At 44.8% G+C, this 25269-nt stretch overlaps 1 protein-coding gene across 1 annotated transcript; it reads right to left on the bottom strand.

Moving 5' to 3' along the window:
- Window positions 1-541: 541 nt before the first annotated feature.
- LOC112237382 (programmed cell death protein 10-like) lies at window positions 542-25269 on the bottom strand. The gene is made up of 8 exons (XM_042316253.1): window positions 25104-25269; window positions 16720-16978; window positions 16244-16297; window positions 12604-12721; window positions 8059-8185; window positions 3457-3535; window positions 3204-3286; window positions 542-882 (listed from the first exon to the last, which is right to left on the bottom strand). Exons 2-8 carry the CDS (start codon window positions 16807-16809, stop codon window positions 801-803), a joined length of 633 nt encoding a protein of 210 aa, XP_042172187.1. The 5' UTR covers window positions 16810-16978; window positions 25104-25269; the 3' UTR covers window positions 542-800.

Genomic DNA, 25269 nt, shown 5'->3' on the forward strand with positions numbered 1-25269 from the left:
AGATGCTCTGTGGAGATAGCATGACATGAGATGCTCTGTGGAGATAGCATGACATGAGATGCTCTGTGGAGATAGCATGAGATGCTCTGTGGAGATAGCATGACATGAGATGCTCTGTGGAGATAGCATGACATGAGATGCTCTGTGGAGATAGCATGACATGAAATGCCCTGTGGAGATAGCATGACATGAAATGCTCTGTGGAGATAGCATGACATGAGATGCCCTGTGGAGATAGCATGACATGAAATGCTCTGTGGAGATAGCATGACATGAGATGCCCTGTGGAGATAGCATGACATGAGATGCCCTGTGGAGATAGCATGACATGAAATGCTCTGTGGAGATAGCATGACATGAGATGCTCTGTGGAGATAGCATGACATGAAATGCCCTGTGGAGATAGCATGACATGAGATGCTCTGTGGAGATAGCATGACATGAGATGCTCTGTGGAGATAGCATGACATGAGATGCTCTGTGGAGATAGCATGACATGAGATGCTCTGTGGAGATAGCATGACATGCTCTGTGGAGATAGCATGACATGAGATGCTCTGTGGAGATAGCATGACATGAGATGCTCTGTGGAGATAGCATGATCCTGGTGGAAAAAAATACAACAAAAAAAGGAAAAAAAATCTCTGGCAATTTAATTATAATCTGGCCGCCTGCAACTCTAAATTATCTCCCTCTTGAAGCAAGACTTATAAATGATACAGTCCCAGAAACAGAATCTGAACATTGTACACAAAGGGTTTCCTGTCCTCTGATAAAAGGTTGGTGTGGTTAACCCCAGTCTATGTCACGGTCTTGAAGGTCTGGAGTATTAGGTTGGTTTGGTGGATGAGCCTATTGGCGCTGACGAACACGTTTATCGCCCTGGAAACAAGCGGGACAGAGAGGGACACACATGGAAGGCAGTATCAGTCACAGGAAACCATGGTACGCTGGGATTGATACGGTGCTTTGATCTGAGGAAATGTCAGGCTTCAGAGAATCAACCCTAAATGTGATTTCACAATGGGTCATATTGAACCACCCTGAAAACAACAACTATCATTACTGCCACACAGTCACACGTTCCACTAAGCAGTGCAACAGACCACAATAAACAAAGAATAATGTTGAATTCTGCTTACATCACGCTATAAGACAATAAATAAAGTCAAAAAGATGAGACAAACGACCATGGGTGCTTTTGAAGTGACAGGTTGATGTGTAACCCATCTCCGCTGTGCTTTATCAGCACCATGGACAGCCCCTTATCAGCACCATGGACAGCCCCTTATCAGCCCCCTAGACAGCCCCTTATCAGCACCATGGACAGCCCCCTAGACAGCCCCTTATCAGCAGCATGGACAGCCCCCTAGACAGCACCATGGACAGCCCCCTAGACAGCCCCTTATCAGCACCATGGACAGCCCCCTAGACAGCCCCTTATCAGCCGTATGGACAGCCCCCTAGACAGCCCCTTATCAGCACCATAGACAGCCCCTTATCAGCACCATGGACAGCCCCTTATCAGCACCATGGACAGCCCCCTAGACAGCCCCTTATCAGCACCATGGACAGCCCCCTAGACAGCCCCTTATCAGCACCATGGACAGCCCCGAGACAGTAAAGCAAAAGGTCTATCTGGCAATGAATATAGGCTACTAGGTAGCAGTACAGTGCATTTCAAATGCTCTTTGCTTGATGATGCCTAGAGAATCCTTTGGCTCTATGAATAGCATGCGTTCAGCTGGAATACCGGTGAAGGCCTGCGTTAGCATTGAACTCAATTCAGACATGGGAACCAAAATTCCCCATCTGCAGTAACCGAGGATTCCAGCCCCTCTCTTCTGTCATTGGGCTGTTGGGAGGAACTGGAGTTGGGCTTTTGGGAGGAACTGAAGTTGGGCTTTTGGGAGGACTGGAGGACTGGCGTTGGGCTGTATACCAGTATGGGTGATATATTGTACGGGCCAGATATAAACCAGTATGGGTGATATATTGTACGGGCCAGATATAAACCAGTATGGGTGATATATTGTATGGGCCAGATGTAAACCAGTATGGGTGATATATTGTATGGGCCAGATGTAAACCAGTATGGGTGATATATTGTATGGGCCAGATATAAACCAGTATGGGTGATATATTGTATGGGCCAGATGTAAACCAGTATGGGTGATATATTGTATGGGCCAGATATATCACCCATACTGGTTTACATCTGGCCCATACATATATCACCCATACTGGTTTACATCTGGCCCATACAATATATCACCCATACTGGTTTATATCTGGCCCATACAATATATCACCCATACTGGTTTATATCTGGCCCGTACAATATATCACCCATACTGGTTTACATCTGGCCCATACAATATATCATCCATACTGGTTTACATTGTACGGGCCAGATGTAAACCAGTATGGGTGATATATTGTATGGGCCAGATGTAAACCAGTATGGGTGATATATTGTATGGGCCAGATGTAAACCAGTATGGGTGATATATTGTATGGGCCAGATGTAAACCAGTATGGGTGATATATTGTATGGGCCAGATGTAAACCAGTATGGGTGATATATTGTATGGGCCAGATGTAAACCAGTATGGATATATTGTATGGGCGAGATGTAAACCAGTATGGGTGATATATTGTATGGGCCAGATGTAAACCAGTATGGGTGATATATTGTATGGGCCAGATGTAAACCAGTATGGGTGATATATTGTACGGGCCAGATATAAACCAGTATGGGTGATATATTGTACGGGCCAGATGTAAACCAGTATGGGTGATATATTGTACGGGCCAGATATAAACCAGTATGGGTGATATATTGTACGGGCCAGATGTAAACCAGTATGGGTGATATATTGTACGGGCCAGATATAAACCAGTATGGGTGATATATTGTATGGGCCAGATATAAACCAGTATGGGTGATATATTGTACGGGCCAGATATAAACCAGTATGGGTGATATATTGTACGGGCCAGATATAAACCAGTATGGGTGATATATTGTATGGGCCAGATGTAAACCAGTATGGGTGATATATTGTACGGGCCAGATATAAACCAGTATGGGTGATATATTGTATGGGCCAGATGTAAACCAGTATGGGTGATATATTGTACGGGCCATGGAAGAGAACAGCAGGGTAGAAACATGAAGGAGGATGTGATGAGGTTCTTACTTTCCATCTTTGAAGTAGGTTTTAAGTGTGTCGCTGAAGCTCTTGGAGTATTTCACAAACTCTTTGTTTTGGTGTTCCAGTGCCTGGGGAAAACAACAGAGGCGTTTCACTCTTTCAGAAGAGGAAACAACACACGTCTGAAACTCTGCTGATAGCTGAGGGAGAATGAAAATAACAGATGTCTTATTGGACTGTGTGTGTGTGTGTGTGTGTGTGTGTGTGTGTGTGTGTGTGTGTGTGTGTGTGTTCTCACCCGTCGGTTCTGGTACTGGTATTTTCGGAAGACAGTGTTGACCGTGTCCAGGAGTTCCTTTATGGCGCTGGCGATATCTCTGTGGACAAGGAGTCCAACGGCAGTCAGACATCCTGAACCATCTCAACTCTTACTGCTTCTTAGTCCAACAGCAGTCAGACAGCCTGAACCATCTCAACCCTTACTGCTTCTTAGTCCAACAGCAGTCAGACATCCTGAACCATCTCAACTCTTACTGCTTCTTAGTCCAACAGCAGTCAGACATCCTGAACCATCTCAACTCTTACTGCTTCTTAGTCCAACAGCAGTCAGACATCCTAAACCATCTCAACTCTTACTGCTTCTTAGTCCAACAGCAGTCAGACATCCTGAACCATCTCAACCCTTACTGCTTCTTAGTCCAACAGCAGTCAGACATCCTAAACCATCTCAACTCTTACTGCTTCTTAGTCCAACAGCAGTCAGACATCCTGAACCATCTCAACTCTTACTGCTTCTTAGTCCAACAGCAGTCAGACATCCTGAACCATCTCAACCCTTACTGCTTCTTAGTCCAACAGCAGTCAGACATCCTGAACCATCTCACATCTCTCACTCCTTTACCTTCCCTCCATCCCCCACTCCCTCCTCCCTAGAACCCCATACTCACTCTTTCAGTCCTCTCCCCCTTCACGTTTAAATGTGTCACATCTCTCACTCCTTTACCTTCCCTCCATCCCCCACTCCCTCCTCCCTAGAACCCCATACTCACTCTTTCAGTCCTCTCCCCCTTCACGTTTAAATACTGAAATTTCATAAAGCAAATGGGGGGGAAACATTTTTCATCTTTGTTCCAAATATACTTTTTTCTAAATCTTCCACTGAGTAAGTTACTTAGAGAGTGACTCAACACAAATTGACTGAGAAAACTCGAAAAGTGAGCCAAGACAGAAACAACCCATGAAAGAATAAGTGTTGTGTCGGAGTAGAATTGTGTAGGCCTGTGTGTGGGTACTAACTTGATACAGTGTTACATTGGAAAATACAGCACGTCAAAAGTTTGGACACACCTACTCATTCAAGGGTTTTTATTTATTTTTTAATTATTTTCTACATTGTAGAATAATAGTTGTCACGGCATGGCCTTCTGGGTGGGGGGGGGGTGGGTCCCCCCCCCCCCCAACAATATTTCTACTTTTGAGAACGTGGGAGTGGTCCATGGACACTTAAGGGACAGTCATGTTAAGTGTGTTTCATTTGGTGATCTCAAGAAGGACAGGAAACACTCATTACTGTGTCTCTGTGTACACTTTTCAATTATCAAAATGTACATCTAGATGTTGGATAAAAATGAATGAGCAAATATGAAACTATTTGTGAAAAGATGTAATGCGATGTTAGCCTTCTAAATGAGAGTATGGATTATAAATGTTTAACTAGTCAGTGGCCACACCCCCGTAAGCCAGACATTACATCAGGCGTCATGGAATCGCCCTTTTTTCCCACAGAGTATAAAACCCCTTCTTACAAAATGTACATAAAGTCAGAGAACGCTGGGACGGAGTCCCCATGTTGGAATGGCTACAATTCTATAGACCATTAGACTAGAAAACAATGCAGCTGACGCTACACGTGAAATGGTTAAGAACTACCACTCTATAGGCCATGGAGACCATACAGTGGGTAGTGTTGGCTACAAGGCTGGAAATGGTAAATCTCTGAGACTATCGATCACTACAGAATAAGAGCAAATCCTGGACGTAGAATTACTAGTCTGCAGCCGGAAATTAAGTAAATCTAGTACGAGAATACTGACAACCGCGGAAGCATCTCTTCTACGCAACGAACATCTGTACGCCTGACGTATCCATTACAACAGACACCACCCAGAGCCGCTGAGAAAGCGACAACTACGAAAGACATTGTGACTTCTGGGGAAGTTAACCAGAGACTCTCTGATGAACCTGACTATCCAGCAGACAGACTAGATTCCAACAGAGAAGACATTGTGACTTCTGGGGAAGTTAACCAGAGACTCTCTGATGAACCTGACTATCCAGCAGACAGACTAGATTCCAACAGAGAAGACATTGTGACTTCTGGGGACGTTAGCCAGAGACTCTCTGATGAACTGAACTCTCCAGCAGATGGACCAGCGATTCCAACAGAGAAGACATTGTGACTTCTGGGGAAGTTAACCAGAGACTCTCTGATGAACCTGACTCTCCAGCAGACGGACCAGCGATTCCAACAGAGAAGACAACAACGACATAGGGGCGTAAATATATACGTTGCAATTCTTTTCGAATGAGAAGCCATTCATGTGCAAAGGATTAGCATTTCAATGAATATAATTATCAACTGTGTGTAGTGAATCCATTTTGTCTCTCCTGGTCTTTTCCTGTACCCACCCCTTTCCATTGTCTACCAAGCCGTCATACCGGTTTAGCCCACTAGGGACTTATCAATGCATTATGTTAGTAACCAAGACCTACTGTTTGTTATGTATTTATGTGATTATTTAGTTAGTAAATAAGGAATCATGTAGTAACCAAAAAAGTTGTTAAATCAAAATATATGTTATAATTGAGACTAATTGACATTCTCTCAACCAGCTTCATGAGGAATGCTTTTTCCAACAGTCTTGAAGGAGTTGGCACATATGTTGAGCACTTGTTGGCTGCTTTTCCTTCACTCTGCGGTCCAACTCATATCAAACCATCTCAATTGGGTTGAGGTCAGGTGATTGTGGAGGCCAGGTCATCTGATTCAGCATTCCATCATTCTTCTTCTTGGTAAAATAGCTCTTACACAGCCTGGAGGTGTGTTGGGTCATTGTCCTGTTGAAAAACAAATTATAGTCCCAGTAAGCGGAAACCAGATGGGATGGCGTATCGCTGCAGAATGCCTTGACACTGACAGTGTCACCAGCAAAGCATCCCCACACCATCCCACCTCCTCCTCCATGCTTCACGGTGGGAACCACACATGCAGAGATCATCCGTTCACCTACTCTGTGTCTCAGAAAGACAGTTGGAACTAAAAATCACATATTTGGACTCATCAGACCAAAGAACAGATTTCCACCAGTCTAATGTCCATTGCTCGTGTTTCTTGGCCCAAGCAAGTCTCTCCTTCTTATTGGTGTCCTTTAGTAGTGGTTTCTTTGCAGCAATTTGACCATGACGGCCTGATTCACTCAGTCTCCTCTAACAGTTGATGTTGAGATGTGTCTGTTACTGGAACTCTTTGAAGCAATTATTTGGGCTGCAATCAGTTGCTGGTAACTCTAACGGACTTATCCTCTGCAGCAGAGGTAACTCTGGGTCTTCCTTTCCTGTGGCGGTCCTCATGAGAGACAGTTTTTTAAATTGTATTTTACTAGGCAAGTCAGTTAAGAACAAATTCTTACTTTCAATGACGGCCTAGGAACAGTGGGTTAACTGGTCTAGGAACAGTGGGTTAACCTGTTCAGGGGCAGAACGACAGATTTGTGCCTTGTCAGCTCGGGGATTTGAACTTGCAACCTTTCGGTTACTAGTCCAACGCTCTAACCACTAGAGCGCCTGATGGTTTTTGCAACTGCACTTGAAGAACCGTTCAAAGTTCCAAAAATTAACTTTTAACATGGCACACCTGTTAATTACAATGCATTTCAGGTGACTACCTCAGGAAGTTGGGGTGGTAGGTAGCCTAGTGGTTAGAGTGTAGAGGAGGCAGGTAGCCTAGTGGTTAGAGTGTAGAGGAGGCAGGTAGCCTAGTGGTTAGAGTGTAGAGGAGGCAGGTAGCCTAGTGGTTAGAGTGTAGAGGAGGCAGGTAGCCTAGTGGTTAGAGTGTAGAGGAGGCAGGTAGCCTAGTGGTTAGAGTGTAGAGGAGGCAGGTAACCTAGTGGTTAGAGTGTAGAGGAGGCAGGTAGCCTAGTGGTTAGAGTGTAGAGGAGGCAGGTAGCCTAGTGGTTGGTTAGAGTGGTTAGAGAGGAGGCAGGTAGCCTAGTGGTGGTTAGAGTGGTTGTAGAGGAGGCAGGTAGGCAGTAGAGGAGGCAGGTAGCCTAGTGGTTAGAGTGTAGAGGAGGCAGGTAGCCTAGTGGTTAGAGCGTAGAGGTGGTAGGTAGCCTAGTGGTTAGAGTGTAGGGGAGGCAGGTAGCCTAGTGGTTAGAGCATTGGGCCAGTAACCGAAAGGTTGCTAGATGGAATCCCCCGAGCTGACAATGTAAAAATAGGTTATTCTACCCCTGAACAAGACAGTTAACCCACTGTTCCAAGGCCGTCATTGTAAATAAGAATTTTTTTCTCAACTGACTTGCCTAGCAAAATAAAGGTAAAAATACAAATCTGGTTGAGCGAATGCCAAGTGTGTGCAAAGCTGTCATCAAGGCAAAGGATGGCTACTATGAAGAATCTAAAAAAATATAAAACAAACTGTGTTATTTCATAGTTTTGATGTCTTCACTATTATTCTACAATGTAGAAAATAGTCAAAAAATAAATTTAAAAAACCTTTGAATGAGTAGGTGTGTCCAAACGTTTGACTGGTCCTGTAAATGGAAACAAGAGAATGTGTGCTTGAGAAGTGTGAATGATGTCACAGACGATGTACTGGGAGGTCTCTCGTGTGTGTACTGACTTGATGGTCTGTAAGAAGAGTACTCTGTCGTTGATCTCGTCCGGGATCTTGCTGAGGATGTGTTTGAGTGCCCGGGCCTTGTCATTCAAGTCCTGGAACTCCTGCTCAGGCCTGTCAATCATGAACTCTACACACACACACACACACACACGAAGACAGCCTGAGTCACCATGGAGACAGGTCAACAAGGTGGTGGTGGAATGTAGAGAGAGCATTCCAGAGGCACTAACAGAACAGCCCCACTCAGAGAGCCGTCTGTGTGTGTGAGCAGAGTACTGTGACTGTGTGGGGAAAGTTAGAGAGAGGTAACACTGTAGTGTAGCCTGGCTAAAAGCAGGAAGTACTGTGACTGAGGGGAAAGTTAGAGGTAACACTGTAGTGTAGCCTGGCTAAAAGCAGGAAGTACTGTGACTGAGGGGAAAGTTAGAGAGAGGTAACACTGTAGTGTAGCCTGGCTAAAAGCAGGAAGTACTGTGACTGAGGGGAAAGTTAGAGAGAGGTAACACTGTAGTGTAGCCTGGCTAAAAGCAGGAAGTACTGTGACTGAGGGGAAAGTTAGAGAGGTAACACTGTAGTGTAGCCTGGCTAAAAGCAGGAAGTACTGTGACTGAGGGGAAAGTTAGAGGTAACACTGTAGTGTAGCCTGGCTAAAAGCAGGAAGTACTGTGACTGAGGGGAAAGTTAGAGAGAGGTAACACTGTAGTGTAGCCTGGCTAAAAGCAGGAAGTAGTGTCTTCAGAAAGTGTACAAACCCTTTGACATTTTCCACATTGTTGTTGTTACAGACTACATTTAAAATGAATTTACATTCAGGTGTTGTGTCACTGGCCTACACACAATACCCCAAAATGTCAAAGTGGAATTATGTTTTATTTTTTAAATTAAATTTTTTACAAATTAATTAAAAATGAAAAGCTGAAATGTCTTGAGTCAATAAGTATTCAACCCCTTTATGGAAAGCCTAAATAAGTCCAGCAGTAAACATGTCACATGTGGGACTGGCAGGTAACCTAGTGGTAAAAGTGTAGAGGAGGCAGGTAGCCTAGTGGTTAGAGTGTAGAGGTGGCAGGTAGCCTAGTGGTTAGAGTGTAGAGGAGGCAGGTAGCCTAGTGGTTAGAGTGTAGAGGTGGCAGGTAGCCTAGTGGTTAGAGTGTAGAGGTGGTAGGTAGCCTAGTGGTTAGAGTGTAGAGGTGGCAGGTAGCCTAGTGGTTAGAGTGTAGAGGTGGCAGGTAGCCTAGTGGTTAGAGTGTAGAGGAGGCAGGTAGCCTAGTGGTTAGAGTGTAGAGGTGGCAGGTAGCCTAGTGGTTAGAGTGTAGAGGTGGTAGGTAGCCTAGTGGTTAGAGTGTAGAGGTGGCAGGTAGCCTAGTGGTTAGAGTGTAGAGGTGGCAGGTAGCCTAGTGGTTAGAGTGTAGAGGTGGCAGGTAGCCTAGTGGTTAGAGTGTAGAGGTGGCAGGTAGCCTAGTGGTTAGAGTGTAGAGGTGGCAGGTAGCCTAGTGGTTAGAGTGTAGAGGTGGCAGGTAGCCTAGTGGTTAGAGTGTAGAGGAGGCAGGCAGCCTAGTGGTTGGGCCAGTAACCGAAAGGAAGCTAGATAGAATCACCGAGCTGACAAGGTACAAATCTGACGTTCTGCCCCTGAACAAGGCAGTTAACCCACTGTTTCTAGGCCGTCATTGTAAATAAGAATTTGTTCTTAACTGACTTTCCTAGTTAAATAAAGGTACAATCAAATACAAATGTAATAAGTGTCATGGACTCACTCAGCGTACAATACAAGTGTTGAACATGACTTTTGAATGCCTACCTCATCTCTGTAGCTCACACATACAGACACTGTACCACACATACAGACACTGTACCACACATACAGACACTGTACCACACATACAGACACTGTACCACACATACAGACACTGTACCACACATACAGACACTGTACCACACATACAGATACTGTACCACACATACAGACACTGTACCACACATACAGACACTGTACCACACATACAGACACTGTACCACACATACAGACACTGTACCACACATACAGACACTGTACCACACATACAGACACTGTACCACACATACAGACACTGTACCACACATACAGACACTGTACCACACATACAGATACTGTACCACACATACAGACACTGTACCACACATACAGACACTGTACCACACATACAGACACTGTACCACACATACAGACACTGTACCACACATACAGATACTGTACCACACATACAGATACTGTACCACACATACAGATACTGTACCACACATACAGATACTGTACCACACATACAGATAATTGTAAGGTCCCCCAGTCAAACAGTGTATTTCAAACACAGATCAACCACAAAGACCAGGGAGGTTTTCCAACGCCTCGCAAAGAAGGGCACCTATTGGTAGATTGGTAAAAAAAATAAAAATTCAATAATATCCCTTTGAGCACGGTGAAGTTATTAATTACACTCTGGATGGTGGATCAATACACCCCAGTCATTATAAAGATACAGACGACCTTCCTAACTCAGTTGCTGGAGAGGAAGGAAACCGCTCAGGGATTTCACCATGAGGCCAACGGTGACCATAAAATAGTTACAGAGTTTAAAGGCTGTGATAAGAGAAAACTGAGGATGGATAAAGAACATCGTAGTTACTCCACAATACCAACCTAATTGAAAAATAGGGAAGCATGTACAGAATACAAATATTCCAAAACATGCATCCTGTTCGCAATAACGCACTACGTAAAACTGCCCTGAAAACAACGTGTTATGTTTGTGGCAAATCCAACACATCACTGAGCACCCTGCTTCCTATTTCCAAACATGGTGGTGGCATCATCATGTTATGGGTATGATTGTTATCGGCAAGGACTAGGGTGTTTTTTAGGATAAAAATAAATGGAATAGAGCTAAGTATTGGCAAAAATCCTAGAGGAAAACCTAGTTTAGTCTGCTTTGCAACAGAAACTGGAAGACAAATTCACCTTTCAGCAAGACAATAACCTAAAACACAAGGCCAAATGTACACTAGAGTTGCTTACCATGATGACCTTGAATGTCCCCGAAGTGGCCTAGTTACAGTTTTGACTTAAAACTACTTGAAAATCTATGGCAAGACTGTCCAGCAATGATCAACTTCACAGAGCTAGAAACATTTTAAAGAACAATCCAGGTGTGGAAAGCTCTTAGACTTACCCAGAAACCCTCACAGCTCTTAGAGACTTACCCAGAAACCCTCACAGCTCTTAGAGACTTACCCAGAAACCCTCACAGCTCTTAGAGACTTACCCAGAAAGACTCACAGCTCTTACTGACTTACCCAGAAACCCTCACAGCTCTTACTGACTTACCCAGAAACCCTCACAGCTCTTACTGACTTACCCAGAAACCCTCACAGCTCTTACTGACTTACCCAGAAACCCTCACAGCTCTTACTGACTTACCCAGAAAGACTCACAGCTCTTACTGACTTACCCAGAAAGACTCACAGCTCTTACTGACTTACCCAGAAAGACTCACAGCTCTTACTGACTTACCCAGAAAGACTCACAGCTCTTACTGACTTACCCAGAAAGACTCACAGCTCTTACTGACTTACCCAGAAAGACTCACAGCTCTTAAAGACTTACCCAGAAACCCTCACAGCTCTTACAGACTTACAGCTCTTACTGACTTACCCAGAAACCCTCACAGCTCTTACTGACTTACACAGAAAGACTCACAGCTCTTACTGACTTACACAGAAAGACTCACAGCTCTTACTGACTTACCCAGAAACCCTCACAGCTCTTAAAGACTTACCCAGAAAGACTCACAGCTCTTAAAGACTTACCCAGAAAGACTCACAGCTCTTACTGACTTACCCAGAAACCCTCACAGCTCTTACTGACTTACCCAGAAACCCTCACAGCTCTTACTCAGAAAGACTCACAGCTCTTAAAGACTTACCCAGAAAGACTCAGCTATAATGGCTGCCAAAGGTGATTCTAACATGTATTGATTCAGGGGTGTGAATACTTATGTAAATTAGATATGGCTGTAATAAATTTGAAATGAATATGCTAAAATATGTTTTCCCTTTGTCATTGTGGGATATTGTGTGTGGATGGGTGAGAAGAAAAAAAATACATTTAATCAAATTTGAATTCCGGCTGTAACAACAAAATGTGGAATAAGTCAAGGGGTATGAATACTTTCTGAAGGCGCTGTATATTTAGTATTCAACCAGGAGCGAGGGCGCTCTCACCACTTTGTGTGTGTGTGTAACTATAGCTGAGCTTTTCAAGCTGTGCACAAGAATTCATTACTACCATCAATCAGGCCATGCAGGAGAGGAAATTCTATCCTGGTGGGAGGAAATGTCTCACAGGAGGAGAGGCTGTTAAATTTGTGGAGAAACAGTGCCACCATGAGGAGACAGACAGTACTGTACACAGAGGCATAATGCCTAACGTCTTCTTGGATGAGGTTAGTCACTGCAGAACAGACAGACACACAAGAGGACAGAGAAAAAGGCAGAAAGAGAGAGAGAGACCTTCCACATCGCCTGCAGCCATGCGTAGTAGTGACTCGATGAAGTTGACCTCCATGTTTTTCTTCTCCAGGATCTTCATGATGATGTCCTGGGTCAGCCCTGGGTTCTCCTTCTCAGCCTGACAACCACAGAGTACACATCACCAGGCTCTGCTAATCAACCACAGAACACACATCATCAGGCTCTGCTAATCAACCACAGAACACACATCATCAGGCTCTGCTAATCAACCACAGAACACACATCATCAGGCTCTGCTAATCAACCACAGAACACACATCATCAGGCTCTGCTAATCAACCACAGAACACACATCATCAGGCTCTGCTAATCAACCACAGAACACACATCATCAGGCTCTGCTAATCAACCACAGAACACACATCATCAGGCTCTGCTAATCAACCACAGAACACACATCATCAGGCTCTGCTAATCAACCACAGATCACACATCATCAGGCTCTGCTAATCAACCACAGATCACACATCATCAGGCTTTGCTAATCAACCACAGAACACACATCAGTCTATGACAGGTATCGTCAGCTGGTGGCCTGCGGACCAATTATTATTCATAATAATTTAATATCAATTTACTGTTGAGAGTTGGACTAATAGAAAATCACAAGGTGCATTTTCAACATTTGGTTGTGCATCAGCAGACACTCAATTAGCCCATGTCAGCTACATTGTTATAGAATTTAGTCTAGCGGCCAGCTATCTAAACTTGTAGTAAGCAATGTCCAATTACCAACCAGGGTGGGGCCCAATGATCATCAGTTATCATGTGAAAAACTGCAAACATTTGCCTCCACCTTGTGGTAAAGTGTAGAATTGCAGGACATGTGCTGTAAAACTGCTGTTTCTTTCCACCCCATGGCAAAATGCATAGAATTGCAGCGTTCTTAGTTTAAAAACTAACATTTTCTCTACACCCCATGGCAAAATGGATGTGGCTATGCAGACCCACGAGCCACAGCAACCCCCCCCCATGATAAGGTCAGTTTTTTTTTGTTGTGTGGCCCCCATCAAAGTAACCCATCACTGGTCTATGACAATGTTTTCCCTAGCATTGTCATGGGGAGCTCATTTCCTGCAATTATACACATTTTGCAAATGGGGCTGAGTGAATGAAAAATAAACTAAAGTCAATGGAGGTCATGACATTCTGGGGGTTTTAGATTCATCTCGTCTAGTTATTTTGGCGACAGTAAATTATTATAATCAATTCATATTAATAAAAACATGATCGCTCCCATTATCTTTTCTAAAAAAACATCAAGTGATACGATGAAACTGAGGACCGCCACAGGAATGGAAGACCCAGAGTTACCTCTGCTGCAGAGGATACGTTCATTAGGGTTACCAGCCTCAGAAACCAGCAATTAACTGCACCTCAGAAATTGCAGCCCAAATAAATGCTTCACCAAGTTCAAGTAACAGACACATCTCAACATCAACTGTTCAGAGGAGACTGTGTGAATCAGATCTTCATGGTGGAATTTCTGCAAAGAAACCCCTACTAAAGGACACCAATAAGAAGAAGAGACTTGTTTGGGCCAAGAAACATGAGCAATGGACATTAGACTGGTGGAAATCTGTTCTTTGGTCTGATGAGACCAAATGTGAGACTTTTGGTTCCAACCGCCGTGTCTCTGTGAACAGATGATCTCTGCATGTGTGGTTCCCACTGTGAAGCATGGAGGAGGAGGTGTGATGGTGTGGGTGTGCTTTGCTGGTGACACTGTCAGAAATTTACTTAGAACACAAGGCACACTTAATCAGCATGGCTACCACAGCATTCTGCAGTGACATGCCATCCCATCTGGTTTGTACTTAGTGGGACATCATTTGTTTTTCAGCAGGACAATGACCCAAAACACACCTCCAGGCTGTGTAAGGGCTATTTGACCAAGAAGGAGAGTGATGGAGTGCTGCATCAGATGACCTGGCCTCCACAATCACCCGACCTCAACCCAATTGAGATGGTTTGGGATGAGTTGGACTGCAGAGTGAAGGAAAAGCAGCTGACAAGTGCTCAGCATATGTGAACTCCTTCAAGACTGTTGGAAAAGCATTCCAGGTGAAGCTGGTTGAGAGAATGTCAAGAGTGTGCAAAGCTGTCATCAAGACAAAGGGTGGCTACTTTGAAGATTCTCAAATATATTTTCATTTGTTTAACACTTTTTTGGTTACTACATGATTCCATATGTGTTATTTCATAGTTTTCATGTCTTCACTATTATTCTTCAAAGAAGAAAATAGTAAAAATAAAGAAAAACCCTTCAATAAGTCCAAACTTTTGACTGGTGCTGTTTACAGTGCCTTCGGAAAGTATTCAGACCCCTTAACCTTTTCCACATTTTGGTAGGTTACAGCCTTTAACTCAGTACTTTGTTGAAGCACCTTTGGCAGCGATTACAGCCTTGAGTCTTCTTGGGTATGACGCTACAAGCTTGGCACACCTGTATTTGGGGAGTTTCTCCCATTCTCCTCTGCAGATCCTCTCAAGCTCTGTCAGGTTGGATGGGGAGCATTGCTGCACAGCTATTTTCAGGTCTCTTCAGAGATGTTCGATCGGGTTCAATTCCAGGCTCTGGCTGGGACACTCAAGGACTCAATTCAGAGAAAATGTCCCAAAGCGACTGCTGCGTTGTCTTGGCTGTGTGCTTAGGGTCATTGTCCTGTTGGAAGGTGAACCTTCGCCCCAATCTGAGGTCCTGAGCGCTCTGGAGCAGGTTTTCATTAAGGATCTCTCTGTACTTTGCTCTGTTCATCTTTCCCTTGATCCTGACTAGTCTCCCAGTCCCTGCCTCTGAAAAACATACCCATAGCATGATGCTGCCACCACCATGCTTCATTCTAGGGACGGTGCCAGGTTTCCTCCAGACGTGACGCTTGGCATTCAGGCCAAATAGTAAAATCTTGGTTTCATCAGACCAGAAAATCTTGTTTCTCATGGTCAGAGTTTTTAGGTGCCTGTTGGCAAACTCCAAATGGGCTGCCATATGCCTTTTTCTGAGTAGTGGCTTCCGTCTGTGCACGCGACCATAAAGGCCTGATTGGTTGAGTGCTACAGAGCTGGTTGTCCTTCTGGAAGGTTCTCCCATCTCCACAGAGGAACTCTAGAGCTCGGACAGAGTGACCATCGGGTTCTTGGTCACCTCCCTGACCAAAGCCCATCTCCCCTGATTGCTCAGTTTGGCTGGGCAGCCAGCTCTAGGAAGAGTCTTGGGGTTTCCAAATTTCGTCCAATTAAGAATGATGGAGGCCCTGTGTTCTTGGGGACCTTCAATGCTGCAGAAATTGTTGGGTACCCTTCCCCATATCTGTGCCGACACAATCCTGTCTCTACGGACAATTCCTTCGACCTCATGGCTTGGTTTTTACTCTGACATGCACTGTCAACTGTGGGAACTTATATAGACAGGTGTGTGCCTTTCCAAATCATGTCCAATCGATTGAATTTACCACAGGTGGACTCCAATCAAGCTTTCCCATGAAGAGTGATTTGGTGTATGGGTCCTTACCTTTATAAACGCTGTCCTTTCCCATGAAGAGTGATTTGGTGTATAGGTCCTTACCTTTATAAATGCTGTCCTTTCCCATGAAGAGTGATTTGGTGTATGGGTCCTTACCTTTATAAACGCTGTCCTCAGGGTCTGTGCTGCCGACAGGTTCACTCTCTCCAACTGTAAACACATTATCAATGCATCAAAACCTTTCTAACAGATATCTTCTCATTAACATAGCATATACACACACACACACACATCTCACAAACAAGGAAACACAGAGCTATACTAATTAGCACAACATGAAAACACTTCAAACTGCATAGCTAGTAGCTACATACATGGAAGTTCATCTCATTAGCGAACACAGCAGAAACCCCCTACAGTGCACTGGTACACACAAACACCATTGAAGAAGAGTGTGTGTGGTTTGGTTTTCCTATCCTTGTGGGTACCAGAAGTCCTCACAGTGATAGTACAACAAGGAACTTTGGGGAAAAGTGTATCTGGGTATAACCTTACAGAGAACAGAGACACACACACACACACACACACACTCCCATTGAAGAAACACTGCATCTTTACCCAATCCTCTTCACCTCGTGGAAGACGGGGTACATCACAGTGTAGAGTGTCATGGAAACCATTGAGGTCGTCTCCGCTTCATTCTTCATCTCTTCCATTGTCATCCTCGTCCAGAGGCCCACGTGTCTGTACGTGTGTGTACGTGTGTGTGCGTGTGTGTACGTGTGTGTACGTGTGTGTACGTGTGTGTACGTGTGTGTGCGTGTGTGTGCGTGTGGTGTGAAGACTGCTACAGGGACAGGGATCGCTTCAGAGAAGGCTGGGGGGCAAGACCTGAGGAGCGAAGGGTCCACGGGAGAGCATGGGAGGAGGAAGAGGACAGAGAACACAATCTAATGTTACATAAAGTAGGTTATGAGGAGAGGAGGGGAGGAGGAAGAGGACAGAGAACACAATCCAATGTTACATAAAGTAGGTTATGAGGAGAGGAGGAAGAGGACAGAGAACACAATCCAATGTTACATAAAGTAGGTTATGAGGAGAGCATGGGAGGAGGAAGAGGACAGAGAACACAATCCAATGTTACATAAAGTCGGTTATGAGGAGAGGAGGGGAGGAGGAAGAGGACAGAGACCACAATCCAATGTTACAGAACCTACTTTATGAGGAGAGGAGGGGAGAGCATGGGAGGAGGTAAAGGACAGAGAACACAATCCAATGTTACAGAACCTACTTTATGAGGAGAGGAGGGGAGAGCATGGGAGGAGGTAAAGGACAGAGAACACAATCCAATGTTACAGAACCTACTTTATGAGGAGAGGAGGGGAGAGCATGGGAGGAGGTAAAGGACAGAGAACACAATCCAATGTTACAGAACCTACTTTATGAGGAGAGGAGGGGAGAGCATGGGAGGAGGTAAAGGACAGAGAACACAATCCAATGTTACAGAACCTACTTTATGAGGAGAGGAGGGGAGGAGGTAAAGGACAGAGAACACAATCCAATATTACATAACCTACTTTTTGACTATAATACCGCATTTAGGCTATTTTATTGCTTCTGGTTGAGGTCAAAATGTAGGCCTTATTTTTTTCTGTGCTAGTAATGTCTATGTCAACAAACAACATCTAGCCTTGGAGGGCGATGACTATGTATAACCAGGTAAACATTCCATCTGCGCCTCCCGAGTGGCAGTGCTAGAGGCGTCACTGCAGAGTCAGGTTCGACCCCGAGAGTGGCAGTGCTAGAGGCGTCACTGCAGAGTCAGGTTCGACCCCGAGAGTGGCAGTGCTAGAGGCGTCACTGCAGAGTCAGGTTCGACCCGAGAGTGGCAGTGCTAGAGGCGTCACTGCAGAGTCAGGTTCGACCCCGAGAGTGGCAGTGCTAGAGGCGTCACTGCAGAGTCAGGTTCGACCCCGAGAGTGGCAGTGCTAGAGGCGTCACTGCAGAGTCAGGTTCGACCCCGAGAGTGGCAGTGCTAGAGGCGTCACTGCAGAGTCAGGTTCGACCCGAGAGTGGCAGTGCTAGAGGCGTCACTGCAGAGTCAGGTTCGACCCCGAGAGTGGCAGTGCTAGAGGCGTCACTGCAGAGTCAGGTTCGACCCGAGAGTGGCAGTGCTAGAGGCGTCACTGCAGAGTCAGGTTCGACCCCGAGAGTGGCAGTGCTAGAGGCGTCACTGCAGAGTCAGGTTCGACCCGAGAGTGGCAGTGCTAGAGGCGTCACTGCAGAGTCAGGTTCGACCCGAGAGTGGCAGTGCTAGAGGCGTCACTGCAGAGTCAGGTTCGACCCCGAGAGTGGCAGTGCTAGAGGCGTCACTGCAGAGTCAGGTTCGACCCGAGAGTGGCAGTGCTAGAGGCGTCACTGCAGAGTCAGGTTCGACCCGAGAGTGGCAGTGCTAGAGGCGTCACTGCAGAGTCAGGTTCGACCCCGAGAGTGGCAGTGCTAGAGGCGTCACTGCAGAGTCAGGTTCGACCCCGAGAGTGGCAGTGCTAGAGCCGTCACTGCAGTCAGGTTTGAGCCCGAGCTGTGTCGCAGCCAGCCACGACCGGATGTTGTTATGTCCCTTTCCTGAGCACGTCAACCAGGGGAAGTAAATCCATAGTGCCTTCGCGTGGTAGGCTAGGGAACGTATCATCAGGTCTAGCTTGACCGATACCCAGCCTAATGTCTGAAATATGCCTCAAACTCATCACATTTAGATGTGGAGGAAAGTTCACATAGGTTTGCAGTGGTAGGATTTATCAGGCCATCAATGGTGGAGAACAGCACTCTCTAATTATTCAGAGTATTAGTGATCGAGTTAGACAAATGAGCCAGTCTGGCGTTTCTAATTGTCTTGTTAGATATGCCAAGTTGCTCTCTCAGAATATCATAATGGACCTGCAACAGAATTTCTACACTTCCACCTTGCTTTCATTGTATTAGTTTCCTCACTCATCCAAGGGCCTCTCGGTTTGGTTGTGGCCTTTTCATCTTCACTGCAGCTGTGCTATTAATGGTTTCCCTTAACTTTCTATTAAAAGTTATCAACTAAATCATCACAAGAGGAAGGCAGAACAGGTGGATATATACACTTAATAAAATCCTGTAGCAACTTCAGAGGTCAGATAGTGTTTCTTATTAATAATGCGTTCGTTATTATCCTGTTGCTACGGGTTACAAGGAAGTAAAACATCCACAGTGGTGATCAGATAAAGCAACATCCAACAATAGAAGATATGTCAATAGAAAGCCCCTTGGTAGTAACCAGGTCCAGTAGAAAGCCCCTTGGTAGTAACCAGGTCCAGTAGAAAGCCCCTTGGTAGTAACCAGGTCCAGTAGAAAGCCCCTTGGTAGTAACCAGGTCCGGTAGAAAGCCCCTTGGTAGTAACCAGGTCCAGTAGAAAGCCCCTTGGTAGTAACCAGGTCCGGTAGAAAGCCCCTTGGTAGTAACCAGAGCCAGTAGAAAGCCCCTTGGTAGTAACCAGAGCCGGTAGAAAGCCCCTTGGTAGTAACCAGAGCCAGGTAGAAAGCCCCTTGGTAGTAACCAGAGCCAGTAACCAGAGCCAGTAGAAAGCCCCTTGGTAGTAACCAGAGCCAGTAGAAAGCCCCTTGGTAGTAACCAGAGCCAGTAGAAAGCCCCTTGGTAGTAACCAGAGCCAGTAGAAAGCCCCTTGGTAGTAACCAGAGCCAGTAGAAAGCCCCTTGGTAGTAACCAGAGCCAGTAGAAAGCCCCTTGGTAGTAACCAGAGCCAGTAGAAAGCCCCTTGGTAGTAACCAGAGCCAGTAGAAAGCCCCTTGGTAGTAACCAGAGCCAGTAGAAAGCCCCTTGGTAGTAACCAGAGCCAGTAGAAAGCCCCTTGGTAGTAACCAGGTCCAGTAGAAAGCCCCTTGGTAATAACCAGGTCCAGAGTATGGCCGTGGTTATGGGTGGGCCCAGTAGAAAGCCCCTTGGTAATAACCAGGTCCAGAGTATGGCCGTTGTTATGGGTGGGCCCAGTAGAAAGCCCCTTGGTAATAACCAGGTCCAGTAGAAAGCCCCTTGGGTAATAACCAGGTCCAGAATATGGCCGTGGTTATGTGTGGTTTGTTGGGCTCTACAGGGTTATGGTCAGCACTGGTGGGCCGAGGCTGATATTTAAACAGAATAGCATGATGATCAACAGACCCATAGTCCACAAATGAAATGTCCCTACAGCTGAGAGTATTGGTAAAAATAGAGGCTGTCCCTCCACCCTTTTCTCAGTATGAAAACCTGTATTCCGAAGGGGGGGGGGCAGACTTCACTAATAGCGACACTGAAAACAGCCATGCTTCAGTGAGAAACATGCAATCAAATCTGCGATCAGTAATGAAGTCATTCACGAGAAAGGTTTTACTAGTGATTTCTAACATTGAAAGTGCGTGTGGGCCACTCTGCCCCATGGGGCATCTGCCTAGAAGTAACCAATAGAATATCAACCAAATGATTATCATTACAATCAGGTTTTCTGACCATCTCCAATCTATCAGAATGGTAGGAGATGACAGTTTGGATAAACTCACTAGAGGGTGGAAATAAAGGAAGATAAATTAGGTTACTCACAAAATAATAATTTCTACAGTAGTTATGCTTTCCAAGTCCTGTGTTGGTTACTCTGACAGGGAGAACTGCACCACCAGACCCTGTCTGTCAGTCTAACAGGGAGAACTGCACCACCAGACCCTGTCTGTGAGTCTGACAGTGAGGACTGCACCACCAGACCCTGTCTGTCAGTCTAACAGGGAGAACTGCACCACCAGACCCTGTCTGTGAGTCTGACAGTGAGGACTGCACCACCAGACCCTGTTTGTCAGTCTGACAGTGAGAACTGCACACACCAGACCCTGTCTGTCAGTCTGACAGTGAGAACTGTACCACCAGACCCTGTCTGTCAGTCTGACAGTGAGAACTGCACCACCAGACCCTGTCTGTCAGTCTGACAGTGAGAACTGCACCACCAGACCCTGTCTGTCAGTCTGACAGTGAGAACTGCACCACCAGACCCTGTCTGTCAGTCTGACAGTGAGAACTGCACCACCAGACCCTGTCTGTCAGTCTGACAGTGAGAACTGTACCACCAGACCCTGTCTGTCAGTCTGACAGGGAGAACTGCACCACCAGACCCTGTCTGTGAGTCTGACAGTGAGAACTGCACCACCAGACCCTGTCTGTCAGTCTGACAGTGAGAACTGCACCACCAGACCCTGTCTGTCAGTCTGACAGTGAGAACTGCACCACCAGACCCTGTCTGTCAGTCTGACAGGGAGAACTGCACCACCAGACCCTGTCTGTCAGTCTGACAGGGAGAACTGCACCACCAGACCCTGTCTGTGAGTCTGACAGGGAGAACTGCACCACCAGACCCTGTCTGTCAGTCTGACAGGGAGAACTGCACCACCAGACCCTGTCTGTCAGTCTCTAAAACATGTTTTCCTCCAGCAGCAACCGGCTGAGGAGCAGCAGGAGAAACCCCTCTCAGAACAGGCTCTGTATGCTGTGCACGTGTGATAGTTGTGTTGGATAAATAAGATATAATGACTAACGAAAATACACACAGCCCAATTTAAATTCCACTAAAATATGAAAATGAACCTATAAACCGATAAGCATTTAAATAAAAGGTATTTCCATCAATGAATAACAAGCATTATTTTGCAATGGGATTTTTCCTCCGGGTCATTTTGGCGGCAACAGTTTCATTTATGACATTTCTTCATTTTTTCGGGACAAAAGAACAGAATTGCCAGTCAACGGAAATGCTGGTACCCCTGGTGCTACCGAGCAGGCAAGCCACGATTCTCTTTCCTCCTCCTCCTCTGACTGAAACATTCAGCAGAATGATGTACTGCATGACTTCAACCTTTGGCCGCTCCCGAGTGGCGCAGCGGTCTAAGGCACTGCATCTCAGTGCAAGAAGCATCACTACAGTCCCTGGTTTGAATCCAGGCTGTATCACATCCTGCCGTGATTGGGAGTCCCATAGGTGCTCTACATTTGGCACAGTGTAGGCCATTGTAAATAAGAATTTGATAGTAACTGACTTGCCTAGTTAAATAAAGTTTCAATTAAAAAAATAATAATAATTACCAGACAGCACTTCACTGTGTGTAAGTTCTGTTTCTGTCTAGACAGGCAGTGTCTTCAGAGGCCGTGGATAAAAACCATAGCTCTGAGCACTGCTCTCAGGTCAGCTTCATCCCCATGTATTCCATTGAGACCAGGATGGAGGCAGGGGAAACTGATCCTGGAGCAGAACACAGGGGCAACTTTTCACTAGCGCAGTGCTGAGACTCCTTAGGCCATGTCCCAATAATCTCACCATAAGCTTGACACATCTCCTTCAAGGCCTCTGATTTGAAAGGACTTGATAGCAGCCTAAGGGCGCCATACTGAGACTAGAAACATTCCACCCAGCAGTGAAGAGTGGGGGACAATAGCGGAAAGGAAAAATTATTGGACATGTTCTTTCTTATCTGATTCTCTCCATTGCCTGTCATCTGGACAACGCTACCGTCGGCAACACGCTGATTAGCCGGGCTACTGGACCTGCAGAACATGACATCATCACTTTCAACGACCTCAGTTGTCTGACTGTTATGATACAAAAGACCAAGCTATACATCCGCCCGAGACGTTAATTCAGGCAGTCGTGCATTATCACATGGTAAAATGAACAGGTTTTATTTACAGGCCGTTAAAACCTCATTTAAAATGTCCACGAGAGTCATTTGTCACATAAAGCAAGGCGTATGGACGGCTGACTGGTCCGATAAGCCAGCTGCTGTGGAGAAATGTACAGCAGTTACAAAACAACAACAGATGTCTCTAGCCATAACTCCCATCCACCAGTAGCACCCCCGTGTATTGTAGCTACCCCATACAGCCTCCTCCTCCTTGATTAGTGTCTTGACATGAGTAACGTTACACTCTGCCACAAATTAGCTAATTACATTTCCAACTACTCATGACATTTCATTATAGTGAGGTCACCGTTTGATGACAACTGCGGTGTAATCATTAGTCCCAAACACGAGAGTTTCTAGCGGACAAATTCAGGTAACATTAAGGTCCCTGCTCGTTTCGATCGCTTAATTCAGCAGGGAGGTGTGCAACTACTACACATTATACCAATGTAGAAACTACATCACCTACATAAGTATTAGCATATCCCTTTCAATTCACATTCCTTGCAGAAAGAACTATTTGCAAACCTTTTTAAAACATCCAGAAAGACGGTGGTCTTAGAAGGTTATTTATACTTTAAAATACATCTATTATGTGTATGGATGTGGATGAAAGACTTCTGCCAGTGTTTTAAAGTCCCAGTTTCATAATCTTTCCTTTACCTTCAACTCTATATATCCAAGTGAGCCTATGATGACCTTGGGGATCAGATTTACCATTAAACCCATTGATCTAACGTATAACAAACAGACACTGCTCACAAGGAGTTGTTTGCGATATCTACACTCAGTTGCCACTTTATTAGGATCACCACCCTATTCACGAAAATAAATTGCTCCTACATACACCAAGTCCCATGGTTTTGGCTTACTAGACACTAAAGCTTGCAGAGAAGTATTAAGGTATTAAGTTACTGTTACTGCAAAATGACAGCACAGTCTGTGATGGTGTTTTGTAACTCAGAAAAGTTCCAAAACCTGTACTGAGTGTAACAAACTCCAACTGGACTTAAAAACTTGAACAGTCTTATCTCCTTTCCCAGGTTCATCAACAGTTCTGAATTCACGCTGCTCCAGATGCATAGGGGGTTGTACCTAATAAAGTGGCCACTGTGTCTATAGACTTTCCACAATGTGTTCTGGGAATACAAATGTATTAAATGTATTAATGTATTAAACATTTGGCTATAAGTGTTGAACTGTTGAATCTATTACCTCAGGAAATGGTGCAATTCAGCTTGTCTGGGGATGACAAAAAAGGACTTGAAAATGATTGTAATGGGCCTCTTTTCTGTTAAATTAGAGACATACAAATAAATGACTGTTGTGCCTTGTAACTAGTTTAAAATGTGGAAGTGTTGCACTAAAAATGCAAATATTGATTTGGCATACAATTTAAGATTGTAAACATTGTACAACTACATAAACATTGTGTAACTTCATATAGAACAAATTTCACTTGACATTTCTTTAAAGTTATATGGGGCGGCAGGGTAGCCTAGTGGTTGGAGTGTTGGACTTGTAACCGAAAGGTTGCAAGTTCAAATCCCCGAGCTGACAAGGCACAAAATGTCGCTCTGCCCCTGAACAGGCAGTTAACCCACTGTTCCTTGGCCGTCATTGAAAATAAGAATTTGTTCTTAAATGACTTGCCTGGTTAAATAAAGGTAAAATAAAAGGTAATTTTTTTTTTTTTTTAAGTTATTGCAAATAAATAGATATTTTCACTTTTTTTCTGCGATAATCACTGAATTAGATATTGATTTCTTCATCTTTAAAATGCAATATTTTAGAATTGATGTGTTTCTACCAAGTCAAAACTGGAACTTTTACTCAAAACAAAGATTGTAAAAGTGTGCTAGACATGTATAGAATAAAATATACTTAGTTTGATGTTTCTGTGACAAACGGTGAATTAGTTACTGATTTATACCGCTTTTAATGGTATTTGGCTAATGTCTGTTGAATGTCAGTTGAATATGTGAATATAATACCAAATTTACCTCGATTAGGAGGTTAGGAGTCACCTGCCACTGGCAGTGCCAGAAACGTGGATAATTTAAGTTACACAACTAAGATTAGCTAACTAACGTTAGTTTATACAGTTAACGTTGATTAGGACAATTATGGAAATGATTAGCTACAATCGACCAAACACACAGTTAGCTATGATCACCAACAAGCTAGACATCCTCTGATAACGACGAGGGGACTAAACAAAAACGATTCGCTAACGTTAGTTGGTGAAATAGCAACGCCGCTTTTAGCTACATACCTGTTTACAGTAGACAGAAGTGGAAGATTGCTTATTTATAGCGAAGTAGGGCTCATTTTCCGTGGCTAGCTAGTCGTGTATGTTTATTTTCTAATTCAAAGTTTTCTGCATGATCAAAACTGGCTTGCCAAAGGGGACGAGGTTTTCCGAGTAAACGCCAATCAGC

Source organism: Oncorhynchus tshawytscha, unplaced genomic scaffold (assembly GCF_018296145.1).
Source record: "Oncorhynchus tshawytscha isolate Ot180627B unplaced genomic scaffold, Otsh_v2.0 Un_contig_6598_pilon_pilon, whole genome shotgun sequence".
NCBI lineage: Eukaryota > Metazoa > Chordata > Actinopteri > Salmoniformes > Salmonidae > Oncorhynchus > Oncorhynchus tshawytscha.

Bases quoted from the DNA above. Each gene is read 5' to 3' on its own strand.
- LOC112237382 (XM_042316253.1), bottom strand. From the start codon at position 16,809: ATGACAATGGAAGAGATGAAGAATGAAGCGGAGACGACCTCAATGGTT. The intron at 16,298-16,719 runs GTGAAGAGGATT...ATGTGTTTACAG, and splicing joins TGTACCCCGTCTTCCACGAG to TTGGAGAGAGTGAACCTGTC. The intron at 3,287-3,456 runs GTGAGAACACAC...TGTTTTCCCCAG, and splicing joins ACCAGTACCAGAACCGACGG to GCACTGGAACACCAAAACAA.